General features: G+C 40.2%; 1 protein-coding gene across 1 annotated transcript in view; it reads left to right on the top strand.

The window, feature by feature from the left end:
- LOC119907806 (ephrin type-A receptor 7) overlaps window positions 1-22,871 on the top strand; it is a 155,526-nt gene that overhangs the window by 26,529 nt on the left and 106,126 nt on the right. The window contains exons 2-3 of the mRNA XM_038725489.1: window positions 11,219-11,283; window positions 13,777-14,449. Coding sequence (XP_038581417.1) covers window positions 11,219-11,283; window positions 13,777-14,449 — 738 coding nt within the window. The remainder of the gene's footprint in view (window positions 1-11,218; window positions 11,284-13,776; window positions 14,450-22,871) is intronic.

A 22,871-nucleotide genomic window follows, 5' to 3' on the forward strand; every position in this document is an offset into this window, starting at 1 on the left:
GAAGGAAAAACGGAAGGAGAACAAGAGAAAAAGGGGGATAAAGAGTTGTGTACTTCTAGCAAGGAGGGAATGGAGGGAAGAGGACAAAACAGATGAGTGTTGTAAAGAATGAACATGACGAGAAGATGGCAAACAACAACTTTTTACTTCTCTTTGTCATGAACACTACCATTCTCTCTCTTTGCCTCCCCTGTCTTACCATGTTTTCTTTTGCTCTCTGTTGCACTGACATCAAACTATAAGGCCCTGGCAGGCTTTATTCCAGATAGTGGCCTGAATGAGTGTCTAGTTAAATAATACAGTCTACTGGCTGCCTAGCTAGCTGGACTGAGGGGAGACTAAGGGAGAAGATGGAGGAAGTAGTGGCTCACTGCAAAGATACAGACTTCCATTATTTAACAGTCCTCAGAAAGGCTTGCAAGTTAGACATCCCCAGAATTAAAACCAGGGCTCGATGTGTATGTCGGATTGTAAACACAAAGGTGGAAAGCTCATCCACACATACACTCATGTGTACATATATTCAAAAATGGTTGCATAAAGTATTGCATAAATCATGCATGATGTATGCAGGTGCATCTGCATACATCATCCATGCAGATGCACAAATTCAGCGTGCAGACGTGAATGCCACTTTTGCTTTACGCTCTGTTTTTTTTATGACATTTGAAACAACCTTTTTGAGCATTCGAGCCTGCCACTTCAACAAGAGAATATAATTATGTGTTTGTGTGTGCGAGTGTCATTGCAGGAGAAACTGTTGAGGGGAAGTTTACTTCTCTCTACTAACCCTGCCATTAATTAACTTTTCGGTCTGTTTTTTTCAGAACTTGTTGAGACTTAATTGCAAAAAAAAAAAGTATTTTTAATTTGTTGGGCAAAATTATTATCCATTATTTGTGCGGTCATGTACATCATGTACCAATGCAGCCATACATGTCTGTGATAATCTGTAAAATGCTGCCAGTGTGCACTCTTCATCATCCTGTTTAGCCATGAACTCTGTGAGATGTTATGCAAACACATTAAAAGCTGGGTCACTGAGCCCCACACATACAGTATGCACCCTCACTGCTGATTGTCTTAACATTACATAAGTACCAGGGGAAATCAAAGTCATGCTAAAAAAATACAGTGGAATTTCTACTTAAAGGTTTCAGTGTTAAATTGCCATTATTTGGGAAGAAAACAATTGTAGTGAAGCATCCTGTGTTATATTTACTTCACTTTTATTAAATTAAATTTGACGTCTATTGTTTTCCGAAAGCCTCTTTTTATTGGCCTTGTCGCACAGTGGAATGAAAACATTTTGTCACTAAAATGCTTTTGATTTGAAAAACAGAAGTTTTTGAATTGTTAAAGAGCAAGGTTGCACTCTTTGACAAGTCATTGATATTTACAGCCTGGCTAGCAGGACTGGGCATAACATTTCTCATTGGAGACCATCACATAATCATTGGGAGGAAACAGCAGATGTATTCACTGTATTGTGGTGTGTGAGCTCAGAATCAGAAATTCTTTTAGAAATACTTTAGCTCCTTGTGTCAAGTTTACAAGAGTGAAGTATACCACTGGATTACAAAGCCTTCAAACTGAACATAGTAAAAAATAAAAAAATTATTAATGAATATCGGTGCTGCACATGAGTTGTTTTTATGCTATTTTGGAAATTATGCAGGAACAGGCAAGTGAATGAAGCCCCATTGGAGCTCCGCATTTCTGGCTCTAACTACTGATCCTGCACAAATTGTTCGTTTAGAAGTTGATTATTTGTGTCACTTTTAAATCCTTTAATGCTAATGAGGCGAAGATATGAATGAACTGTCAGTTCCTCTTCCTCTTGGTTATATAAATAGGCCAAAAATGTTTACTGTGCATAGATTGGGCCGATTTCTGTAGCACATTTATTCAATGTGTCGCCCAGGCCTACAGACTCTTGTCCAACTTTGCACTCGTTGTACTCTATTGTCAGCTAGGCCATGAACCCCAAAACAGAGAGTCATTCCAGCACAGACGAAACATCTCTCTTTGTCTATATTTGACTTTCTTCCTTTCACTCTTTTCCATCCCTTCTCTTTGAATATCTGCATCTCTCTTTCACCAACATGTTTGCTTGGTTTATTTCTGCCATGGAATATTCCAGCATTTTATTTCTAGCACTTTGCTTTTAGTGCTGTGACTGTTCCTGAAGTGGTTTCTACATTTGTCCTGTCACTTAGCACTCTGACCATCCTTTAAATAGTTCTGCTCGCATGGTCCACTCGTTCCTTTAAACAGCTCATCCCTTTGCCAAACCCCAGGGTTAGAGTGGCTTGCCTGAACCTGAGCCAACCGTCACGGAAGAGGTATTTTGGATTGCCGTGTCCTAAATGTAACCTGTTACAATTTTTGATAAGTGCAGTTGCTTTAGAGTTAAATCTGACATTAATATATCACTCCAGCTCTTTCTTTAATGTTTTATAAGTCAAGTCTCTGCTTTGCAAAAGTTTGACTTTCCGCCTAGTTGCCAGTAAAGCACTGTTCTCAAGCCTGTTCCTAGGAGCCACTGTGTCGTAACAATAGGACCTGACAGCCCACTTACTGCACTCACTATATCAATCCAGACGACCAATTACAACCTTTTACAAGACCCTACAAATGAAAATAAGTTCTTTTTGGCCTCTGGTCTCTCTATTTCTTTTGCTCTGTTTCTTGCTTTCGCTCAATCGGCAAGTTTCTTCCTTTAGTTTCCGATCTTTCTATCACTCTCATTTCTGTTTCTATGTCTGTCTGGGTAGTAAAAAGGAAGGGATATATATCTCTTTGCCTTGGAGCTTGGAAACATATTGTAATAAAAATGCCACGCAGGTGTGTATTTATCCAGTAGCAGCAGGTATAACTTTAATAGCATCTCTTTTTCTTCCTTAGGTGCCCGACTCAACCTGTCGTTCTCATTTTTGTCTTTTTCACAGTCGGCACTCACTTTTTGCTTGAATTTTGCCTCTCCTGTTTTATTCTTAAACACACACTTTTTGCTTTCACTGTCTCTCTCTGGCACACTCAATAGCTCTTTTCTTTCATGCCCTCAAGCACACACAAACATGCATACACACACTTGCTTTATTCCCCCTGGAAGCGATTTATCTTAACAGGTGGTCATTCAGATTCAAGACTGGCACTGCAAGAGAGGTGGAGAGAAGGGGAAACGGGGAGGAAATACTGATAATTACAGGAAGGGAAGATGAGGAAGATAAGGTGGGAAAGATTGATTGATTAGAAAGAGAAATTATGTGTTGGGGACATAGACATTGTCACTGTCATCAAGGTACTGCAGTAACCGCAACTGCGTTTTCTGTATAGCACCTGTTGTCTTTGCTTCCATGCAGATTTAGCTTTGATATTGATAATGTTTTTTTATGTCTGATGTTGAAACAACAACAACTTTCAATTATTGCATGATAATTGATTTTCTGTGGCAGACCACAAAACAACTATTGCTATATATTCATAACAGCATCAAGAAGTATGGTTTTTACAAAACATATAACTATTAACGCAAAAGCAAGTAAATCCCGACTTTTGAACTACTGTTTTTCTGCACATGCATTTATAAGTGCTTTTACAAAGCATAAAACGTTGCTTAACGCCACTCTCTCCTGACGAGTGCATGCATCGCTGGCAGTAACGGCCGGAGTTTCATGTTGCTGTGCTGTTTTAGCAGATGCTTCAATAAATTATAGGTGGAATTGTTCATGGTTGAAAGCTTTTTGCTGGTCACACAAAGTGTACAACGCACGACAATGTTCTTTGCATCTTAGACCGTGACACAGTAATGACAGTACTTACAGCTGTGGAAAGAACTCCTCTCTCCCTTGTTCCATTCTCCCTTTAGCTTCTTGGCTAACAGTTGACTGACAACATATGATCCGGTGTAGCTGACCTGCCTCACAGTCGTGCATTCACGTCAAAGATGGTGCGTTTAGTAACGCTGTGTTACTTGGATTAGTAACTGTGATATTATTACTGTTTGTGAAATAGTAATCCCTTATACTACTAGGAAACTACACTACTGGGAAAAGTAATAATAATACAATAACGTGTTGCCCAACACTGCTCCTTATACACAAAACCGAAAACCCAGCTTTACTCTCTTCATTACAGCCCACCGCACAGGCTGGAGACTTTACATGCTCTTAGGGTCATAATTCATTATATTTTATTTCATTATTATATTCTTTAAAAAATATTTGCTAGTTTTATGTTTTATTAAACATTTTGTTTGGGAATTCCTATGGTTTTCATTCTGTTGCTCTCTGCCCTTCCTGTCATTTGAGTCCTTTTCCCTTTTGCCTAATCCATATCCATATAGGACCATTAATCAATTAGTTGATTGACAGAAAATTAACTGCCACCAATTTTGATCATGGATTAATTGTTGAAGTTATTCATCAAGCAGAAATGCCAACTATCCCATAATCTTCTTCTAACTTTATCTTCTTGAATGAATTATTCTGCTGTGGTTCAATTGTGAAAACTGTAAATATGATGGATAGATAGGTTAATGGCATTCTACTTTAGTATCGCTTCAGTTGAAAGTTTAGGGGAGCTGTTAAACAGGAGCTAACATAACTGGCCATATCAGTAATGACACAGAAAGGAATAACATATTTTTCTTTGCTTTGAATAGTCTAAAACAGGCAAAATATCCATGAAAAAAAAAGACACTGGTGCGTGTCCCATATGCTGGGTAGCACCCACTCCAACTGAAATAAAATTCAATGTGTCATTCTAAATTGAATATTTTGGTGTGTTTGACTGTTGGTTGAATAAAAACAACCATTTAAATACAGTCGCTTTAGCTCTGGGAACTTATCGTGAGCATTTGAATTTATGCTAGATGGTGGGTTTGAATTTCCCCTATGGGGAATCAGTATAGGAACATCTTTTTTTTTTTCTTTTTTTTCTCCTGACTTTAACAGACTAAAGATAAATAGACTAATAAACTAAACAATAATAAAATCAACTGCATTATAGTTTATACTGCTTGACAGCTTATTTTAGCAATTTGTACATATAAGAGACACATGCACAGTACCATGATAGCATTTAACCATTCACCCCATTGTCATCCATCATGTAAGTAATTGCATGTTGGGCTTTAGAAAGCGGACAGCCAAATCTCTTTACAATATGTCACATCACTGAAGTTGAAAGTTTAATGACTCTGTTAAAAGGAGAGCCATTTGAAGTTAATGTGCTCTGCTGTTAGAACGGCTATTATGGTACCGCCGGCTCTGTGTGTGTGTGTGTGTGTGTGTGTGCCAGGGACAAAGTGAGTTCCCTGCCACAATTTGTCTCAGAAGATGGTGTGTGTTTGTGTGCGTGTTTGTTCCTGATTTGTGTGTCTGTCCGTTCATACACAGCATTTATCTTTTATGTGCCTGTTTGTGTTTTTATGTGACACTTCATATCCCCATCCATTTATCCTTTTTTATCTGTTCTACAGCAGTATTACTGTATTGCCTCTGTTGAACTATATATTATCTTTCCTCCCACATCTTTGAACAGCAGGGTGGTGTAGCAAACAGGAAGATCATTCTTCATATGAGAGTGTATATATGCTGCGATTCAGGCTCTCTAAGTCCCATGTTCCCACCCTGCTCTAGTGTCCTCTAGCAATGCTGTAAATCTCAACCAGCCTTAGGGGTGCTTCTTCTTTGATATTTCTGTTAAGTGGGAAAGTGAAGAGCCAGTCTCTCTTCTTAGGGATAAACAAAGTATCCCCTACAAAAAACTCTAGTACAGCTGATTCATATGTATCTTGGGATAATTGACTTATTTTGTAGCTACTATAGCTGTATCTTTCTGTATATCAAAGCCGTTGTTGGGTGTTTTGGGGCAAGTCCAAGTCAAGTCTTAATTCATAAAGGCAAATCCAAGACTAGTTTTAAGTTATTAAGACAAGTTCTAGTCAAGTATCAAGTCTGTCAATGCAAGTCCAAAGTCACTGGGGCAAGTCTTAGTCAAGTGTTGTATCAGTCAAAGCGTGTCTCAAGTCACTAAGATGTCAAATCTGTCAAAAAGTTTCAAGTCAAGACTCAGGTCCCTGAGGGCAAATCCAAGCTAAGTCTGAAGTCATGGTGACTGGTCCAAGTCAAGTTTAAAGTCATTTTGACATGTCAAAATCAAGTCTATAGTCTGTGAAAGGAAGTCAAATGTCACATATTCTCAATATATCCTTGAGGCAAGTACAGGTCAAGTCTCAAGTCTTTGAGGGCCAAACCAAGCCAAATAACATGTCTTTATTAGCAAACTACAAGTCACAGTGTAAGTCCTTCAGGTCTTTGAACATTTTCTTATCAAAGCTGTAATAATAGTGTTTTGACTATAGGTGAGATTAAGTCCTTTTAATGCATAGGATATTCTAGGTGTATTACTACACAAGGTGTGTCTGTTGTCAAACTTGTTTTACATTGTGGCGGTATTTTATCAGGTACAAACCTGAGATTTGAAGGTTTCAAATCTCAAGTCAAGTTTAAGTTAATAATAAATAAGTAAATAAAAGTTAAATAATATGAAGTCTCATGTTAGAATCACAGCAGTCAAGTCCAAGTCAAATATCAATTAACTTTTGGACATAGTTTGACTGGAGTCAGGCTACAGCTCTGTCCAGTGTTATAGTTTCCTTTCTCACAACCTTTCATGTTAGGTTCAGCCTGTCAAAGTTTCAGCTTCTCCTCTACTCTCCTGCTGTATAAGAAGGGTAATGGCTGGTCAATAGTTGGCTCAGTGGAGCATCAGTGGACTGTGCTTATCCCTGTCTCGGTGCTCTCTTTTCGGGCAGGTTGAGATTCCTGAGCCTTATGGTCTGCCTCGGTGTAGGCTGGCTGATAAGTAGCCCACAGTTCGCAGCGAGGACAGCCGATGCCAGAGCTAATTCTGCCATGAAACTATTGAAGATTAGTAAGGCGAATTATGATATGATACCCTTTCACTGGGAGGGATTTAAATTGCCTTTGTTTGTTAGAATATGGTATACTTGTGAGCAAAGTTTCTATATTTCATATAGAGACACATTTCTTTGTGACAGAATGTCTCAGGTAAAATGTACGCTATTAAAAAGAAATGTAGTGCAATTCTGTACATACCTTATAAACAAAAGGTATGTACAGAATTGCACTACATTTCTTTTTGTTCTCTCTGCTTTTTTCTCTCTTTCTCAGATTTTAATAGAATAAAGAATTTACACTCAGTTTAAAGTTGCACACACAATTAAAAAATGTTTGAGCAAGAGTGCTTCCTGGATTCAAACTGAGTTTACTCTTTGGATAAGGATGTGTGGACACAAAAATCACAAGAAAACTCCAAGGCACTCTGTTTTTAATAAACAAACTCTGCTGGGTTTTGGCATCATCCTTCATCAGGGGCTTGGCTCGAGTTTTTTTTAGGTCTTATGTGACCATGCCATGACAATAAAGACATTTTAATTGTTGAAAAGAAAGTGCCTCTGTGTTTTCATGTAATTGTTGTGTGCACATACAATTGGTTTTAACAGAATGAAAACTCTTAACTTTGGAAGCCCTTGAAAGGGGCCTCTGTGACAGAGCTGTCTTCATGTGGCCGTCTAGCACTATAAAGGAAAAAAATAGCCCTCCCCCACCACCACCACTTTTGAATACTTGACCTAAGTGTAGTAGTGTACGCCTCTCCTACAGCGGTCTCATCCCTCAGTGCTCGCTTTGTATCCATCGCTGTGTCATCCTAGTGAAGGCTGAACAACTCAATTAATACATCACACAAACCAGAGACAGATGAGAGAGTTGGTGGGAAGGAGTTAGAAAGCGACACTTACACTTTAGATACACCACTACATGCACTAATGAAACCCCTCATTGCAAAGACAACCTCTCCACCTCCTCCATCCTCACACACACCCACTCACACACATACATGAAGGCAGTCACACACTTGCAGCAACAACACACATGATATCAAAATGTACAATTTTCCTTCCTATAATGCGTCCTGATAAAACCTCTTAAGGTCTAATTTCTTAGAGGAAAAACACAGGATGTTTTCCACTCTAAAGTGCACAAAATATTCCTTCAGCATTTCTGTTGTATGCCAGCCTCAGTCTCATCGTATGTGTCCTAAATAGGGCTGAGGCCAAATGGACAAAAAAGCAAAATTGGCTCACTGATCCATTGTCCCCATAATGATGGGCAATTATTTATGAAACAACCTTTGAAATTGGTGTTTAGCAGCTAATGTGTCATGGCTATTAGTCAGAGCCACGAGTAGAGAGGGAGAGCTTTTGTTTCTTTGTCACATGTTCTTTCTCTAACCTCTTCCCTCTCCGTATACTGACCCTTCCTTCCCCAGCTCTGCTTTTCTTTGCTAAACTTTTTTGTCTTTCTCTCGGTCTCTCTCTCTCTGTTATCTGCCTTTCTGTATTTCTCTCTCCTGCCGCTAAAGGCCCATTAGTCTGTCTAACTAGGCTGTGATTACAGGACTTATGTATTCAGTGTGTGATCATAGTGCCAACTTTGCCCTCAGAGTCTCTGTCTGACTGACTGCTCACTAAGGCACACTGATCCCTCTGTGTATTACCCAGAGTATTCATTTATTTGCACTACTCCTTTCCTTCTTCCTTTTCTTTATTGTCTCTCCTGCCGACTTGACTTTTTTGTCATTCTCGCTTTCATGTTGGCCGACTTCTCTTTACCCTCTTCCGCTGATTATTTTCTCTCATCGTCTCTCTTTTGTCTCCCTCCTCAGTCTTCCTCTGTTTCTCCACCACCCTTGGCCTCTCCCGCTCTAATCTTCTCCAAATGCCTCTGTGTTATCAGCTAACCACAGAGCCATGCTTTGGGCACCCAGCAGTGTTAACCCAAAAACAATAAAGTTTAGTGTTTTAGTAAAGGATCTATCATGGTCCATCAAGGCTTCACTGCACTCTAGCCAAGGCGCCAGTGTCTCCTTTTCAAGCAAACCCCCAAAAAGAAGAAAAAACTATTCACTCTCCTTGGCCTCTAGGGGTTTTGGCTATCCAAACTGTGACACTGAGAAGAATGTCTTTTTTTCTGAATCTCAAATAGCAGTTATGTAACCTTGTGTTAATATTCCTCCCCTGAACGGATGGAGTCATGGCCTTGGGATGACAAAAATGTTAAATGACACCTCCTTAGAAAATAGTTTTCACAATTTATTTTTGCTCCAATATCAAGTTTATTTGAAAAGTTCAGCCAGTGTATTGACGAGTGTATTTTCACACCTGCTTGCCTCAAATATCTTCTTCCATTTTGGTACATCAGCACATCTACGTGTCAGAGTCCACAGCCTTCTTGTCAGAGCATGACTCAGTATTACAGGTCTTGAGTTGCCACATTTTACAAGGCCTACACCATGAGTCACACTGCGTAGGTTTCTACTCTTTGCTCACAGGGACGTCCATGTGCCCAGTTGTTAATGTCAGTGGGGCCAAAAATCTGTCATCATATAGCAGCAGGTAAGAGATCAAAGTTATATTATAAAGAACGCAAGAATAGCTTAGAGATGGGTACTTGTCAAGGAGTCTACTGCCTACTCTACTTTCAATAGCTGTCACAAGGCTCCTGTGGTGGTTGAAAGTCAAAGCAGAAAACAAAAGTTAAAGTCAAGTAACACAAGAGGGAAAGTAGTATTTTCCAAGGATGAAAATAGCAGTCTTTTTTGCACTAAGTGGCTTTGTCTGGTTGTCAGACCTCATATTGCCTCAAGGCTGTAGTTTTGGGAACACTGCAAGAGAGACTGATGATGTGTGTTTGTGTGTTGGGAGGGGTCTTTTATAAGCAGACAAGCTTAAAGCCTTGGTAACTTTAATATCAGCAAAATCCTTTAAAAATGATGCAGCTCGCCATATGCCACTACAGATGTTGATACTACATTATAAATTAAGATAAATGTGCTGATGATGGCTTTCATGTATGCCTGCTGCATACTACTGAGTATGTAACAACGTCTCGGTTACTATGCCAACTTTTAATTGAACAGGTTGCTTGGGTATTTTGCAGTGATGGATGTATTCAGATCATGTACTTGTGTGCCCAACATGACTTATTGGCAGTTTTATCTGACCAACAGTCCAAAACCTAAAGATATTTGCTTTATGTGTGATCATACTGTAAATGACAAACAACAAACAAAACATCAAACTCTCACATTTAAGAACCTGGAGCCAGAGAACATTTGTATTTTTGCTTAAAAATCTATGGAACGATTAATCGATTAATAACTTAATTGTTTGAGTTCTACTTCTATTACAAGAAAATGTCTTATATTTAAAGTTTTACCTAAGTAAAAGAGTAGATGTTTTAGCCACAAAATGTATCCAGTGTTTTCTGTTTTTATATGATTGTATATTAAATATCTTTGGGGTTTGGGCTGTTGGTTGGACATAACAAGCAATTTGGGCTTTGGGAAAATGTGATGAGCCTTTTTATACTATTTCCTAACTATATATATGTAACTATGGAAGTTAAGTACCTCAAAATTTAGTAAATGTAGTTATGTTTCTTCACTAGTACTGTGGTAAGACTTCTTGTAAAATAAACAAGAAAAACAACTATTTAGATAAAGTCAACTCTTAGAAGTCCCTTTTAGAAAACGTCACCTTGCTGTGGCTTCAATTTGAGCAGCTGCTAAATATGCATAATCCACTGAACATCCTCTGGCTTCACAGCGCTTTATTTCTTGTGAAGCTGTCCATGGTCCTGAAAACAGACTCAACTCTGGCTCTTGCTCCTCGTCCATGGTGCTGAAAGGAAAACACTTTTTTTGAAGTATACTGTTTTCTCTGCTGCAACACTGAAAGCTAACTGAGGGTACTCTTTGCCTCTCGGCTTGTTTTGAAGGCTCCAGCTTAAGTCCTCAACAGACGGTATTAATGCACTTATCAAAGGATATGTTCACCCTCACCATCCTTTGACAAGCCTGCCTCACTATTAATGGCTATCTTTCACTGTAAATGTAACATGTCATGTTTCACTTACACTATTAGACTTTTAAATATAAGTCACTCTTTCTACTCTTTCTTTATGAGCAAGTCTTTATCGTGTTTTGTTGTTATGCCCTCATGGCACACTGTTGACAAACTTATTTATACGATAAGATAAAAATAAAGAAAATTCTGCACTATAATCCCTAATAAATTGACCTTTTACCCTATGTCTGTCTGTCTGTTTCCTTTTATTTGTTGCAGTGGTGCTGCTGAATTCTAAAGAGACTCAGGCAGAGCTGGGCTGGACGTCATATCCCCCCAATGGAGTAAGTGTGCTTACCTACATTTTTCATTGTCTGTATGTTTGTTTGTTTGTTTTTTTGCTTGTTCACATGCCAGCCTCTACAACACAGCTGCTTGCTTAACAGCTGGCCCAGACCACCCTTTTTCATCCCTCCCATTCTCTCTGTCCATGCTGTTTCTACTTTTCTTTCTTCTACTCATCATTCCATTTCTTTCTCACACCTAGCGCTCACTTCTCTTGCAGCCAAAGCTAATTATTATCACTTATCAATATTGCTAACACAGGCTAGGATACTTCAGAGCCCAAACCAGCCACACAGATTGCTTCCATAGATAAATGGCCCCCTTTCGTATCAATCGATTTTTGCTTGTAAAAACCTTAGTGCTAAGTTATGACTAAGACAAATGCAGGAGCCCTTTTTAAAGAATCTGCCACTGCCGAAGCAGTTTGTCACCCACTTCCCACCTGGAGGTTGGCCTTTCTATGCCCAACACACCCAAGATGTCTATTATATAAACAGCATGTTTTGGACATACACAGAACAGTATACACATATGTAGCTTTTAGTGTAAAGTGTATTGAATCACTGTCAGATTGAGGTGGCTGTTGGACCACATGCAAAGTTTAAATTTAAGATGAATGGACTTGTCTGACTCACCGACCAGTCCCAATAGAACTGAGAGACAAAACACTGCATCTACTTTGACGTAGTGACCCTGGCAGTAGTGCAGTTTATCCCTTTACCATCACAGATAATCTATTTTCACTGTCTGGTTTGCTGTGTGTATATGTTTGCGTATGTGAGAGTGATAGACCCACATCTGGTGCTCAGTTTAATTTCAGTTGTGTCAAGTCAGAGTTTCCCGTTAGTTAAAATAGTGATATGGAGTTTTAATAATTCATCCATTGAACATATAATAAATCTGATGAAAAGTTTTCTTACTTTTGCTTTATACAACAAAAATACTGTGCCACTATTGGACACCCTCCTCCAATAACTCAAAATAATTAAAATGTAGTCAATTGGTAGAATCGCTTACAATTAATGACTTTAAGTGCCAATATGTTATGGAAATATAATTTCATACAGCCACCAATAAAGTAAAATGATGACAGGATTTTTGTCATGCGCAAATCGCCAACAACACCTTTATGACTGGTGGCATACACAAAAGCCATGTTTCTGATGTACATTTTTAAAAGATGACAATATACAGACAGACTCTTCCCCTGCTCTCCCCCAAAGAGATAAAACCACTTTATTTTCACACCTCATTAGCACAGAAAAGTAGTTTGGGAACCAGATGAATCAGAGAGCTCATGTTTCACTTGCTCTCGCAGATATGTTTTGCCCACCTCCCATTCAGACAGGATGGATCTGGATCTGATCAGGCCAATCACATCCGTTTATCTAATAGGGGGTGGGTTTAATACAATAACTGATGGACGACGGCTCTCCTTTATGGGAGATGGCTGCAGCTGATGTGGAACTGTTTCTGTTGAATCCGCTATCATGTTAGTAATAAACAAACTGGAAAGTATATTTTCTCTTTTGTTGCTAAAAAAATGTGTTTAAGTGTGTAATTTAAATTTAACAACTGTTATTACAGGTTTCATTTCTCTGATTGGTTGCATGTCTGTCAAACTGCGTCCAGAGGCATTTTGTTCTGCACCCGTTGATAACGCGCCTTCTGAATCACTACCAACATTTAACCATACATATTTCAATTCCAAGATGAGAAAAATGTGAGTGTAGGCAGAAATATTTAACAAACACTCCTCTCAAATGCAATTACTAGGTAATACCAAAGGCCTTGGAGATCAAAAAAATAAATAAATGGCTGAGAAAGCGACTTAGGCCTGACCCATAGTTCAGAAACACCACTCAAGTCTGATGTAATGACTGTGGATGTGCAGTTTGTCATTTTCTCTGAGACATTATTAAAGAATCCAGTAGTGCCAATAGTTTTTCAGACAACCAGACACCCACTCATCAGATTATGTCATTAGACTGTTGACCTGAACTGACTGTATTCTTTCTTCCTCTGTCTTTTTTTTTTCATTATCTCTGTTGCCTCCTGCCCACTTCACTTTACTTGTTGTCTTTCACTCATATTATCACTTCACACCCCACTGTTCCCCCACTTCTGTTGTTTTAACAATACCATTTGCTCTCATTTTTGCTACGACCATCCTTCCTTCCTGCTTTTCACCTTTCCTTCTTTTCTGTCATCCTCTTCACTACATCTACATATTTAATCCTCTTTGTTGTCTGTCGGTGTGGCGATGGCGCAATGGATAAGACACATACTTTTTTTGTGTGAGAGACCCGGGTTCAATACCTCACCCATCCACCAATGTGTCCCTGACACGTAACCCCTCGTTGCTCCAGAGGCGTGCAACCTCTGACATGTATAGCAATTGTAAGTCGCTTTGGATAAAAGCGTCAGCTAAACGAATAAATTTAATGTCTTTCTTCCTTTTTTCCCCTCCCCACCTGTCTCCACCTCTCCAGTGGGAGGAGATAAGTGGTGTTGATGAGAAGTACAAGCCTATCCGGACATACCAGGTGTGCAACGTGATGGAGCCCACCCAGCAGAACAACTGGCTGCAGACCGGCTGGGTGGCCCGCCGAGGTGGCCAGCGCATTTTCGTGGAGCTCCAGTTCACCCTGCGTGACTGCAACAGCATCCCCGGTGTAGCGGGGACTTGCAAGGAGACCTTTAACCTCCTCTACGTGGAGTCGGACAGGGACCTCGGGGGTGTGACCCGAGAGGACCGCTACACCAAGATCGACACCATCGCTGCTGATGAGAGCTTCACGCAGGGCGACCTGGGTGAGAGGAAGATGAAGCTGAACACAGAGGTGCGTGAGATCGGCCACCTCAACCGCAAGGGCTTCCACCTGGCTTTCCAGGACGTTGGTGCCTGCGTGGCCCTGGTGGCCGTGCGAGTGTACTACAAACGCTGCCTTGCAACCGTCCAGAACCTGGCAGTGTTCCCTGACACGGTGGCTGAGGCGGCCTTTGCCACGCTGGTAGAGGTGCGCGGCACCTGCGTCAACAACTCTGAGGTTGACACAGACAGCCCTCCAAGGATGCACTGCAGCGCCGAAGGGGAATGGCTGGTGCCCATTGGGAAGTGCAGCTGCAGTGCCGGCTACGAGGAGGGCCACAGCAGCTGTGAAGGTAGGGAATGAATAAATAGACAGTGTGATGCATGGATAGATGAAACAATGAGGGAGCAAATGGAACAACAACTGTGTAAGGAAGAGAGAACTGAAGAGCCAAAAGAAAAGAACAAGGTATAGAAATTTCTGCAAAGCAGATGAGAAGGTAGGAGAAGGATGGAGGGAAGTTGGTTTGACTACTTCATAGTGCTTTTATATATTTTAGTTCTGGCTTTCCAGGACGTTGGTGCCTGCGTGGCCCTGGTGGCCGTGCGAGTATACTACAAACGCTGCCTTGCAACCGTCCAGAACCTGGCAGTATTCCCCGACACGGTGGCTGAATAACACGAACCTGTGAACAATTTCAGAAACAGAAAGTGAGTTAAAACAATGAAAAAAAGCTTCTTCTAAATTACCTTATTTCCCAGACAACTAAACTAGGTTGAAGAATTTGTAGAAATGAGCGTCAGTATATTGAACACAGGCAAATTAAGTAATAAAAATGAATAATTGCACTATAATCAATGTTGATTTGTATTTGAAGCTGTTTAATGGTAGACTTTTTAATGCGTTAAGAGTACTCCATGGATTTAGCATTGTACTCTTATATATTGTTGGACCCATGGTCGGTTTTGTAATACCAGAGATTACATCTTTTTTTGTCCCTCATATCTTCTTCTTCCTTGTCAAAACCTGGCCCCTACATTACCCACAATGCAACTCAACCGGCAACAGTCCGGTCTGAGGTGTCTCAGGTGTGATGATCTTGTAGCGGCTAATGGCCTTAATAGCCTCGAGCAGAGATGAGGAACAAGTGGCCTCATAAGCTCACTTTTCTGCATCTTCACACCACCTGATTTTTTTCATTTTCACTTAAGCCATTTATCAGACTTTATGAGACTTCAGTTTCTACTGGAGCCACAAATGGCTTTTTTCACATATGCAGATGTACTCCCCAAACCTGTGAACACACTTTGATGTGTAAAAGCCTTTAAGGAAATACGACTTTTAGAACTCAATAATACACAAAAATGACTCCATAAGATGAATATTTTTGTGGTGAATCAGAAGAGAGGGCGACAGGCGAGGGAAGAAGGGAAAGCAGAAGATGGAAAGAAGTTGGAAATGAGAGGTGAGGCTGTTCATGTTGGAGAGAACAGAAGAATGGATTAAAAAAATGATGAGAGAGAGGAAAGGTTGATCCATATGAAAAGAGACACAGGAGCTGTGAAGATATGGCAGATACCATAAGAGTGAAGGAGAATAGTAGAAATAATTGCATGTGAGCAGGGCTGGACTGGACCAAAAAATTGGCCTTGCCGTTTTTTGGTCCAGATGGCCCACAACAATCGCTCGGACACTCCTCACCAATATGCCATCCTTGCAGTTTTCTTAAATATACTGTAATATTCCCCCAAACCACTATAATGCTGAGTAGTAAGTGCCGCGGATAAGTTTCCCAATGCAAGTGGATCAGTGTATTCATTCACACTCATTTACTGAATCCTTAGTAATAAGAGGTGGCCATGGAGTACACAACTCATCCTCAAATACAAGTAATTTTCACAGCAGCGTGGGATTAGCCAGCGCGATGCTGGAAAAAGTCAGCCATTAGGACAGTTAGTCGAAGTTGAGACTGCATTAAGGAACTTTGCTACATAAACAATGTCAAATGCGTTGTTTGACAGTGAGTGATCACCAGCAGTAGGAGAGAGTCTCACTTTATGATGTTATGATCGTTGCACACACCCTACTTAAGTCTGTCACTTTGTGTTGAAAAGTGGTGGGGACATTTAAGGGCTCAGATAAGTGACGAAACACTTGCACAATGCACAATAGTGGAGTCACAAGACAAGAAGATATTTAAAAGAAACTTCAATTGTGAAATATATGAATGGGGGGGTCTGGGGTTCCTCTTAATTTCCTGCATTCTGGAGACATTTTCTTAACCAATTTATGGTGGAAATGTCTTTATTTATATTAAGGGAAACAAAATTCAGGTGCCCGGTGAAAGATACAAAGAAAGAATACAAGAAAGAAAGAATACAAAAAATATTATAGAATATAATACAGTAATCAGTAGCTTGTTTTTGTAGCCTAAGTTACTTTTTTTGGAAAAGGCAGATCCTTTTTCTTCTGTATTTATACTCCACTGCATATTTTCTTATTGTGAATATAAACCTTTCTCAAAGCATTTTCATTTGTTATTTAACATTTCTTGTTGCTATTTATTTCAAAATTCTTAAACAAATGCTTTCAAAAAGTGGTGAGGACATGTTCCCAGCATCCCCAGAATAAATGACACCCATGACCCTCCCTCCCTACTGCTCTCTCACTACAGGTTGAGCTACTCCATGCTTACCGCTTCACCTCTACTCTCCTCCTGCTCTCTCTGTCCTTCGGCCCTGTCACTCTGCTCTGCTGTCACACGCCTCCTCCTCTGCCTGGCAGTGGCCATGGCTCTCCTTCACTCCTTCAAGTGCCCATGCCTGCACTACGTCGGGTACTGCAGCTGATGTTAAAACTACTGCATCCCTGGTAGCAAACATAACTTATTTTGGCACATTTGGCGGCAGCCATCAAGGTATTTTTTTTGTCCCGAAACACAAAAAGCAGAGGGGGAGGGGGCTATAGTAAGAGATGTGATTGGGCCAGCCCAGTGTCAGTATAGTAAATCAACCTATGGGCCGCAGTCTTTGCTCTGTGGTCCGATACATTGGCCCTTTTCGGCCCCATAAGTGCATCAGCCCACCGGGCATTTGCACAGTATGCCAGATTACCAATCCACCGCTGCATGTAAGCAAGGAATGAAAGGACTGTTAACAAATGTTGAGACAAGGAGAAGGATACAAAGGTGGTGGTGTTTTTAAAAGGCCGACAAAAGAAGAAAGGTCTTTTGATTCAATTCAAATTAGCTTTATTGTCATGAATGTGTAACAACAACATTGCCAAAGCATCATACTTACAATATAAGAACAATCAACCCCATACATTTCATTAAACAAGTAATTAAAGCGTAAAGTAATCAAAGAGTGTGTGTGTGTGTGTGTGTGTGTGTGTGTGTGTGTTAAAAAATAAAAATATATTAAAAATAAAATAAATAAATAAAACGGTGTGTGTGTGTGTGTGTGTGTGTGTGTGTGTTAAAAAATAAAATAAATAAATAAACTGTGTGTGTGTTAAAAAATAAATAAAACAGCGTGTGTGTGTGTGTTAAAATATATATAATAAATAAATAAAACTGTGTGTGTATATATTTTCCTTTCTCACTCGACACTGATGATGACAACAATGCCGAGGGCCTCGATTTATCAGTGATGTTACCTTGTTTCATGTGCGCATCCAAAGAATCCAAAGATATCGACATGTGAGCTGCTCGGCGTGTGTGTGTGTGTGTGTGTGTGAGAGAGTGTGAATACAATGACTAATGTCCTCTTTCTTCAGATCGCTGTGTCCTATTGAGTTTAACACCACAGCGTCTCCTCTAACATGTGCATGTAGCCTGAATGGGTTATACGCACGCACGCACGCACGCACACACATTTAATGAAGTATTGTCAGTGTAAAGCCAGTGGGCGGTGTGGGGTGTTGCACTCTGACGTAAACAGAGAGGGACAGTATTAGAATCTTTTTTCACAACCCATTGCTCATCCGGCAGCAGCAGTTTGAGCGCCTGGCTCTTAGCTTTCACACCCCATCTTGCACTGTTGTGTGGGTGTTGGAGTCACTGGACAGCAGACTGTGTGCATTATAATGAAGGGCTAATTCAGCAGCAGTGCTGAACTCTTCGTAGTGAGCTGATGTTGTTCTGGTTGATGGTTGCAACTGATTGCTATTATTTGGAAATTAGCTTCTTCTCTTTTGTTTTCTCCTTCCAGTGGTGTGACTTACAGTACAGACTTACGGAGACCAACTTGTATAAAGGCAAGTACCAGTTAGTTGTAGAGGAGGACAGAGGTGATAATGGAGGAAAAGGAGGTTGGTAGAAGATTGAACATGCATACTCCATACGCATACATTGGTATTTATAAAAAGATGAACCTGCAGTGAGAATGTTTTTACATTAATTGATTTGATTTATCAGTCTTTTTATTTACATTGGAGGTATCATTATATTTCCCAGTGCTAATATTTTATTTCTTTTCATTTGATCCTTTATTTTAAGCTCTTTTGTAAAGTCTATGTTATTATAATGGTGCTAAATAACTAAATCTTTCTGACTTTTTGTGATGACTGAGATATCACCATTGATGATAGTTTAGCTGCAGCTGCCCTTGCATTGTTAGAGAACGTTGAACAAGCCTCTTCTTTGGTGTGTTATCCATTGACAGATCTAGTTGTGGAGCAAGGGAGAGATACTGATGTGAAAATGGACGATTGAGGGTGTGTCTATGTCCATTTATGGCTATTGTAGGAGTACAAATGAGGCTTGTTATCGTGTGCCCAGTTTCACAAAGATTGCGATTTATCTAATGAATCTAATAAAAAATATGTACACATATTTGCCCTTGTGCTTACATATAGTTTTAGTCATGAGTCTGGCAAAAAAAAACGATGTCTAAGGGGAAGTTAGAGACACCTGAAAAGGAGCAGACAGACAGAAGCAAATTTACAAGGTGCAGAAAAAAGTTGTTCACATTAACTGCCTGTGTCCTTTTAACATTGGACAAAGTTAATGAGAAGCTGTTACAGTATTAACAGGAAGAGGCTTCTTCCAACATTTGGCACCCCCTGTTGTTTTATGCAGTTTTGCATATTTTCCTTTTAGAGGAACCAATGCTTGTTAACAAAAATCTGAGTGAAAACAGAAAAAGTATTAGTAGTAAAGTTGGTAGAAGCAACTGCGCTGATCTTAAGTCATGTAGAACTTTGGCTGCGTTGCAGAATTTCTGGTCCTTCAGCAAGTGTTTGACAGTTGGAGATACGTTCGGCTCACAGTTATTGGCAGTTGGTCTGTGTACAAACAAAGTATGTGTTGCTTGACCTGTTTTTTGTAATTACCAACAATGCCTTTTCTACAATAAAGGCTGAGCTGAGGACAATAAAATCTGACGAACAGACAAACCAACGGACACTTTTAGCAGAGTAGTGATGAGCTGTGAGCGAAGTTGGGAAATATGGGGAAGACCAAGGTGAGGAGATATATGGGATTTCTAACAGTGACAGGAGAATGACAAATTGTGAAGGAAAAGCAGGAGTAAAGGGAGAACAGGACAGGCCAGGCATGCTGTCAAAGGAGCTAGCAGACAAGGATAGTGAAGTCCAGTGATGGCACCAATGTAGACAGGAAGACCAGAGAGAGAGAGAAAAACAGAGATACCATATTTTTGGTGCTCGACCTTCCCAGAGTACAGTTTAGCGAGTACCAGTGTGGTCTGCCAGGTGACATGGTGAATGGTGAAGTCTCCCTAAGAGCAAGGTGCGCGCGCGCACACACACGCACACACACTTAATCTGTAGTGCCTAATTTCTCAGTTCAGTTGTAATGGTATGAATATGCAGCCCCAACCCTGGCTTCTCCCACTGCACCAGAGCTATTGATCAGCCGTAATGCTCCACTAAACTGAGGAATTGCGGTGGGACTGCTCATACACACAGAGTAAGGACACGCACACACATTCTGTAGCATGCTGTAGAATGTGCAACTACACAGCAGACGCACACACACTTTGGTTGATGCCAATCTGTGTGTGGAAGAAAGACGTTGAGTCTCTGTGTGCCTGATAGAGATGGATAGTGCGATAACAGCAGTGTGGGTAAGGAAGTGTGTGCGTGTGTGTCACTGTTACGCTCATATACACATGCTTGGAGGACATGCATTAATGACCGATGTGTAACTTCATATAATGAATGTAAAGCAGGCCATCACAGCAGATCTTAACCATAATGTTCAACTCAATTCTCTGTGTGTTTGTATACAGTTCAGGCAGGTTCTGTAACCATGTCTTATTTACTCCTGTATCTATTTGTGTAACTGAGTGCAAATTCACTTAGTGTCTCAGTGCAGGTCAATAATATTGAATAGTCAGTGAGTAGTTACTGATAATGGTGTAAGCAGATAGTGTTGTGCAGTAGAGAAGAGGATTATTACTGCACACAATGTAACAGTCATGCCAGACCCAGGCAACACTGGATTACTTCAGATTATAGCATCTATTGTCATAATCACCTCTAGACATTTCTGCTATTTTAATCCTGATACAGGCATAATTAATAAATTGCTGACTGACTGATTAACTTTATTTTACAGTGTCTTTACATATTTATGTAGAATGGCGTCAGCTATGAAAAAACCTTGTATTTCCAATGCATTTTTAATTTTATAATTATATATTAAATGTAATTATAATTACGTTTTTTTAATGATGATTATATATTAGATTTTACACTGCTTCACAGGCAGGAATAATTCAGTGAAGCAAAGGTTTCAGTTTGAACAGCAAGCTTTATTAGCTGGAGCAGGTGTGGTGCTATGAGGGGGCTGTCATTAAACATAAGCACAAATTCACCCGTATTTTAACCACATTTCACTCTGGCTGACTAAATTTAGAACAACAGGAGAAATGTGGCAACTTTGTTGAACACAATGTAACAATGTAAAATGAAATAACTATGCAGGGACACATAAAGTGAGACTAATACCCATAAGTCTATTGCCCCGGTGCATGCTGAGATGCTCTCCTACACGCCTTGCCATATTTGTTATTTTCTTTATAAAAAAAAAACAAACATACCTGTGAAACTATTAGTATCCACTAAATTGATACATCATGTTTAAAGTGATTAAATGAAAAGCTGATACCAATGGTAATGTTAAAATTATTTTAGGTTGTCCTTGATTGGGATCTTAAAATTGAGGTACCATAAATAAACCATACAAAAAAAAAATCTTCCAAAATGGATGACAAACACTCAATCCCCAGGTGCTCAGACTGTGGTGGCACTTGAGCAGCTAGTTGTGAATGTGAAGAGGAGTATAAATATGAAGGAGGATGTTATTGAAAATTAGCATATGTGCCCAGTCAGCTTCCTCTTGTGTAATAAAGGTGTAGATGCAAAAATAAAGAAAAGGGAATTAAAAAAACAGAGTTGTTGGAAGTGATATACTGTAGTGTAGAACCGTCCTTTGCTTTAGCTCTTTGTCAGCAAGACTTGCGCATGCACACACAGCATTGTTGCTATATATGTCGACACTGTATACATTCACAAATTTGCGCTACATGTAATCGCGTGGTGATGAGCGCGCACATGTTCTCCAGTCTCATTATGAAATGCCACTAGCAGGAACAGACTGAGCAAAAAATAAATGATGTAATAATTCACCTTGCAAATGCTGTGTTTCATGTGTATTTGTGTGTTTTTCTGTCACACTGATGAGCTCCGTCCTGTTCTAATTAAGGCAGGCTGCTCTTTCTATATAATTACTGAGTGTAGCGCATGCCTTCAGCAGATTCTCTTATTATCTCTGTTGTTTGCTGCTCCACAATCTGGCTCCAGGCACATTCACCACCCTGCTATTCCTTCCTATTGCTCTCCTTCCCTCTGTAATTTACTACACGCCTTCCTTCTCCTCCCCTTTCCCCCTCTCACTTCTTTACTTCCCTCACCCATTTACCCCCCATGCACTCCCTTTGCTGCCAAAGAAGTATGCACTTAATTTCTATCCCACTGATCTCAGTGGTGCTTCATGACTTTCTGTAAAGCCTCTGTTAGTTTGCTTTCTTTCTCCTGTCTTAATTTCCCCCTTGTTTTCAATAGTCTCTCTAACATGCTGTGTCTGTCTCTCCAAACCTCTCTCCCCGCCCCCTATGGAGACCATGTGGCAGGGTGAGATGGGGTTAGGCAGGGTGAGTCAGGTTAACAGGCTGAAATCTGCTAGAGAAGATTGGAGATTCATCTGGTATGTGTGTGTAGGGGATAGAGAGGGAGAGAGAGAGAGAATGTGTGTGAGAATTTGTGTATACGCAAAATTTGGCGCCAGTGGCCAATCATATGTTTCTGAAGTCGCTCCCTCTGTTGCACTCATCTTCCCCTCTGTCTGTTGTCACTTCTTGTTATGTCCTCATCAACCCTCCATAACTCCTTTTGTCTCAGACAGAAGTCACATCGTATTTTCTTCTTTGACTTTTATTTTCTTGAGCTTTCCTTTTCTCGCTTCCTTCCAATTGATTTGTGCCATTACACAAAAGGCCCCCTCTCAAAGCCGTTATCACTTACCACCCCCACGTTCCCCTCTCGAGCTTCTGACTCCTTTCATTCCCCCTCTCTCTTTTATCACACTTTTTTATGCCTTTTCTCTTTTATACCAGCTCTCCCTGGCTCTGTGCCACCCTTGCCCATCTGGTCCTTCCCTCTCCCTTTATCCTTCTCCATCTTTCTCCTCTCCAGCCACGCCACCCGCTACCGTTAGTCATCTCTCTCCCCAGCTTTCATTTTAAATA

Source organism: Micropterus salmoides, unplaced genomic scaffold (genome assembly GCF_014851395.1).
Source record: "Micropterus salmoides isolate LMB-PRFRI ecotype aquatic unplaced genomic scaffold, ASM1485139v1 Ms_hic_scaffold_17, whole genome shotgun sequence".
Classification (NCBI taxonomy): domain Eukaryota; kingdom Metazoa; phylum Chordata; class Actinopteri; order Centrarchiformes; family Centrarchidae; genus Micropterus; species Micropterus salmoides.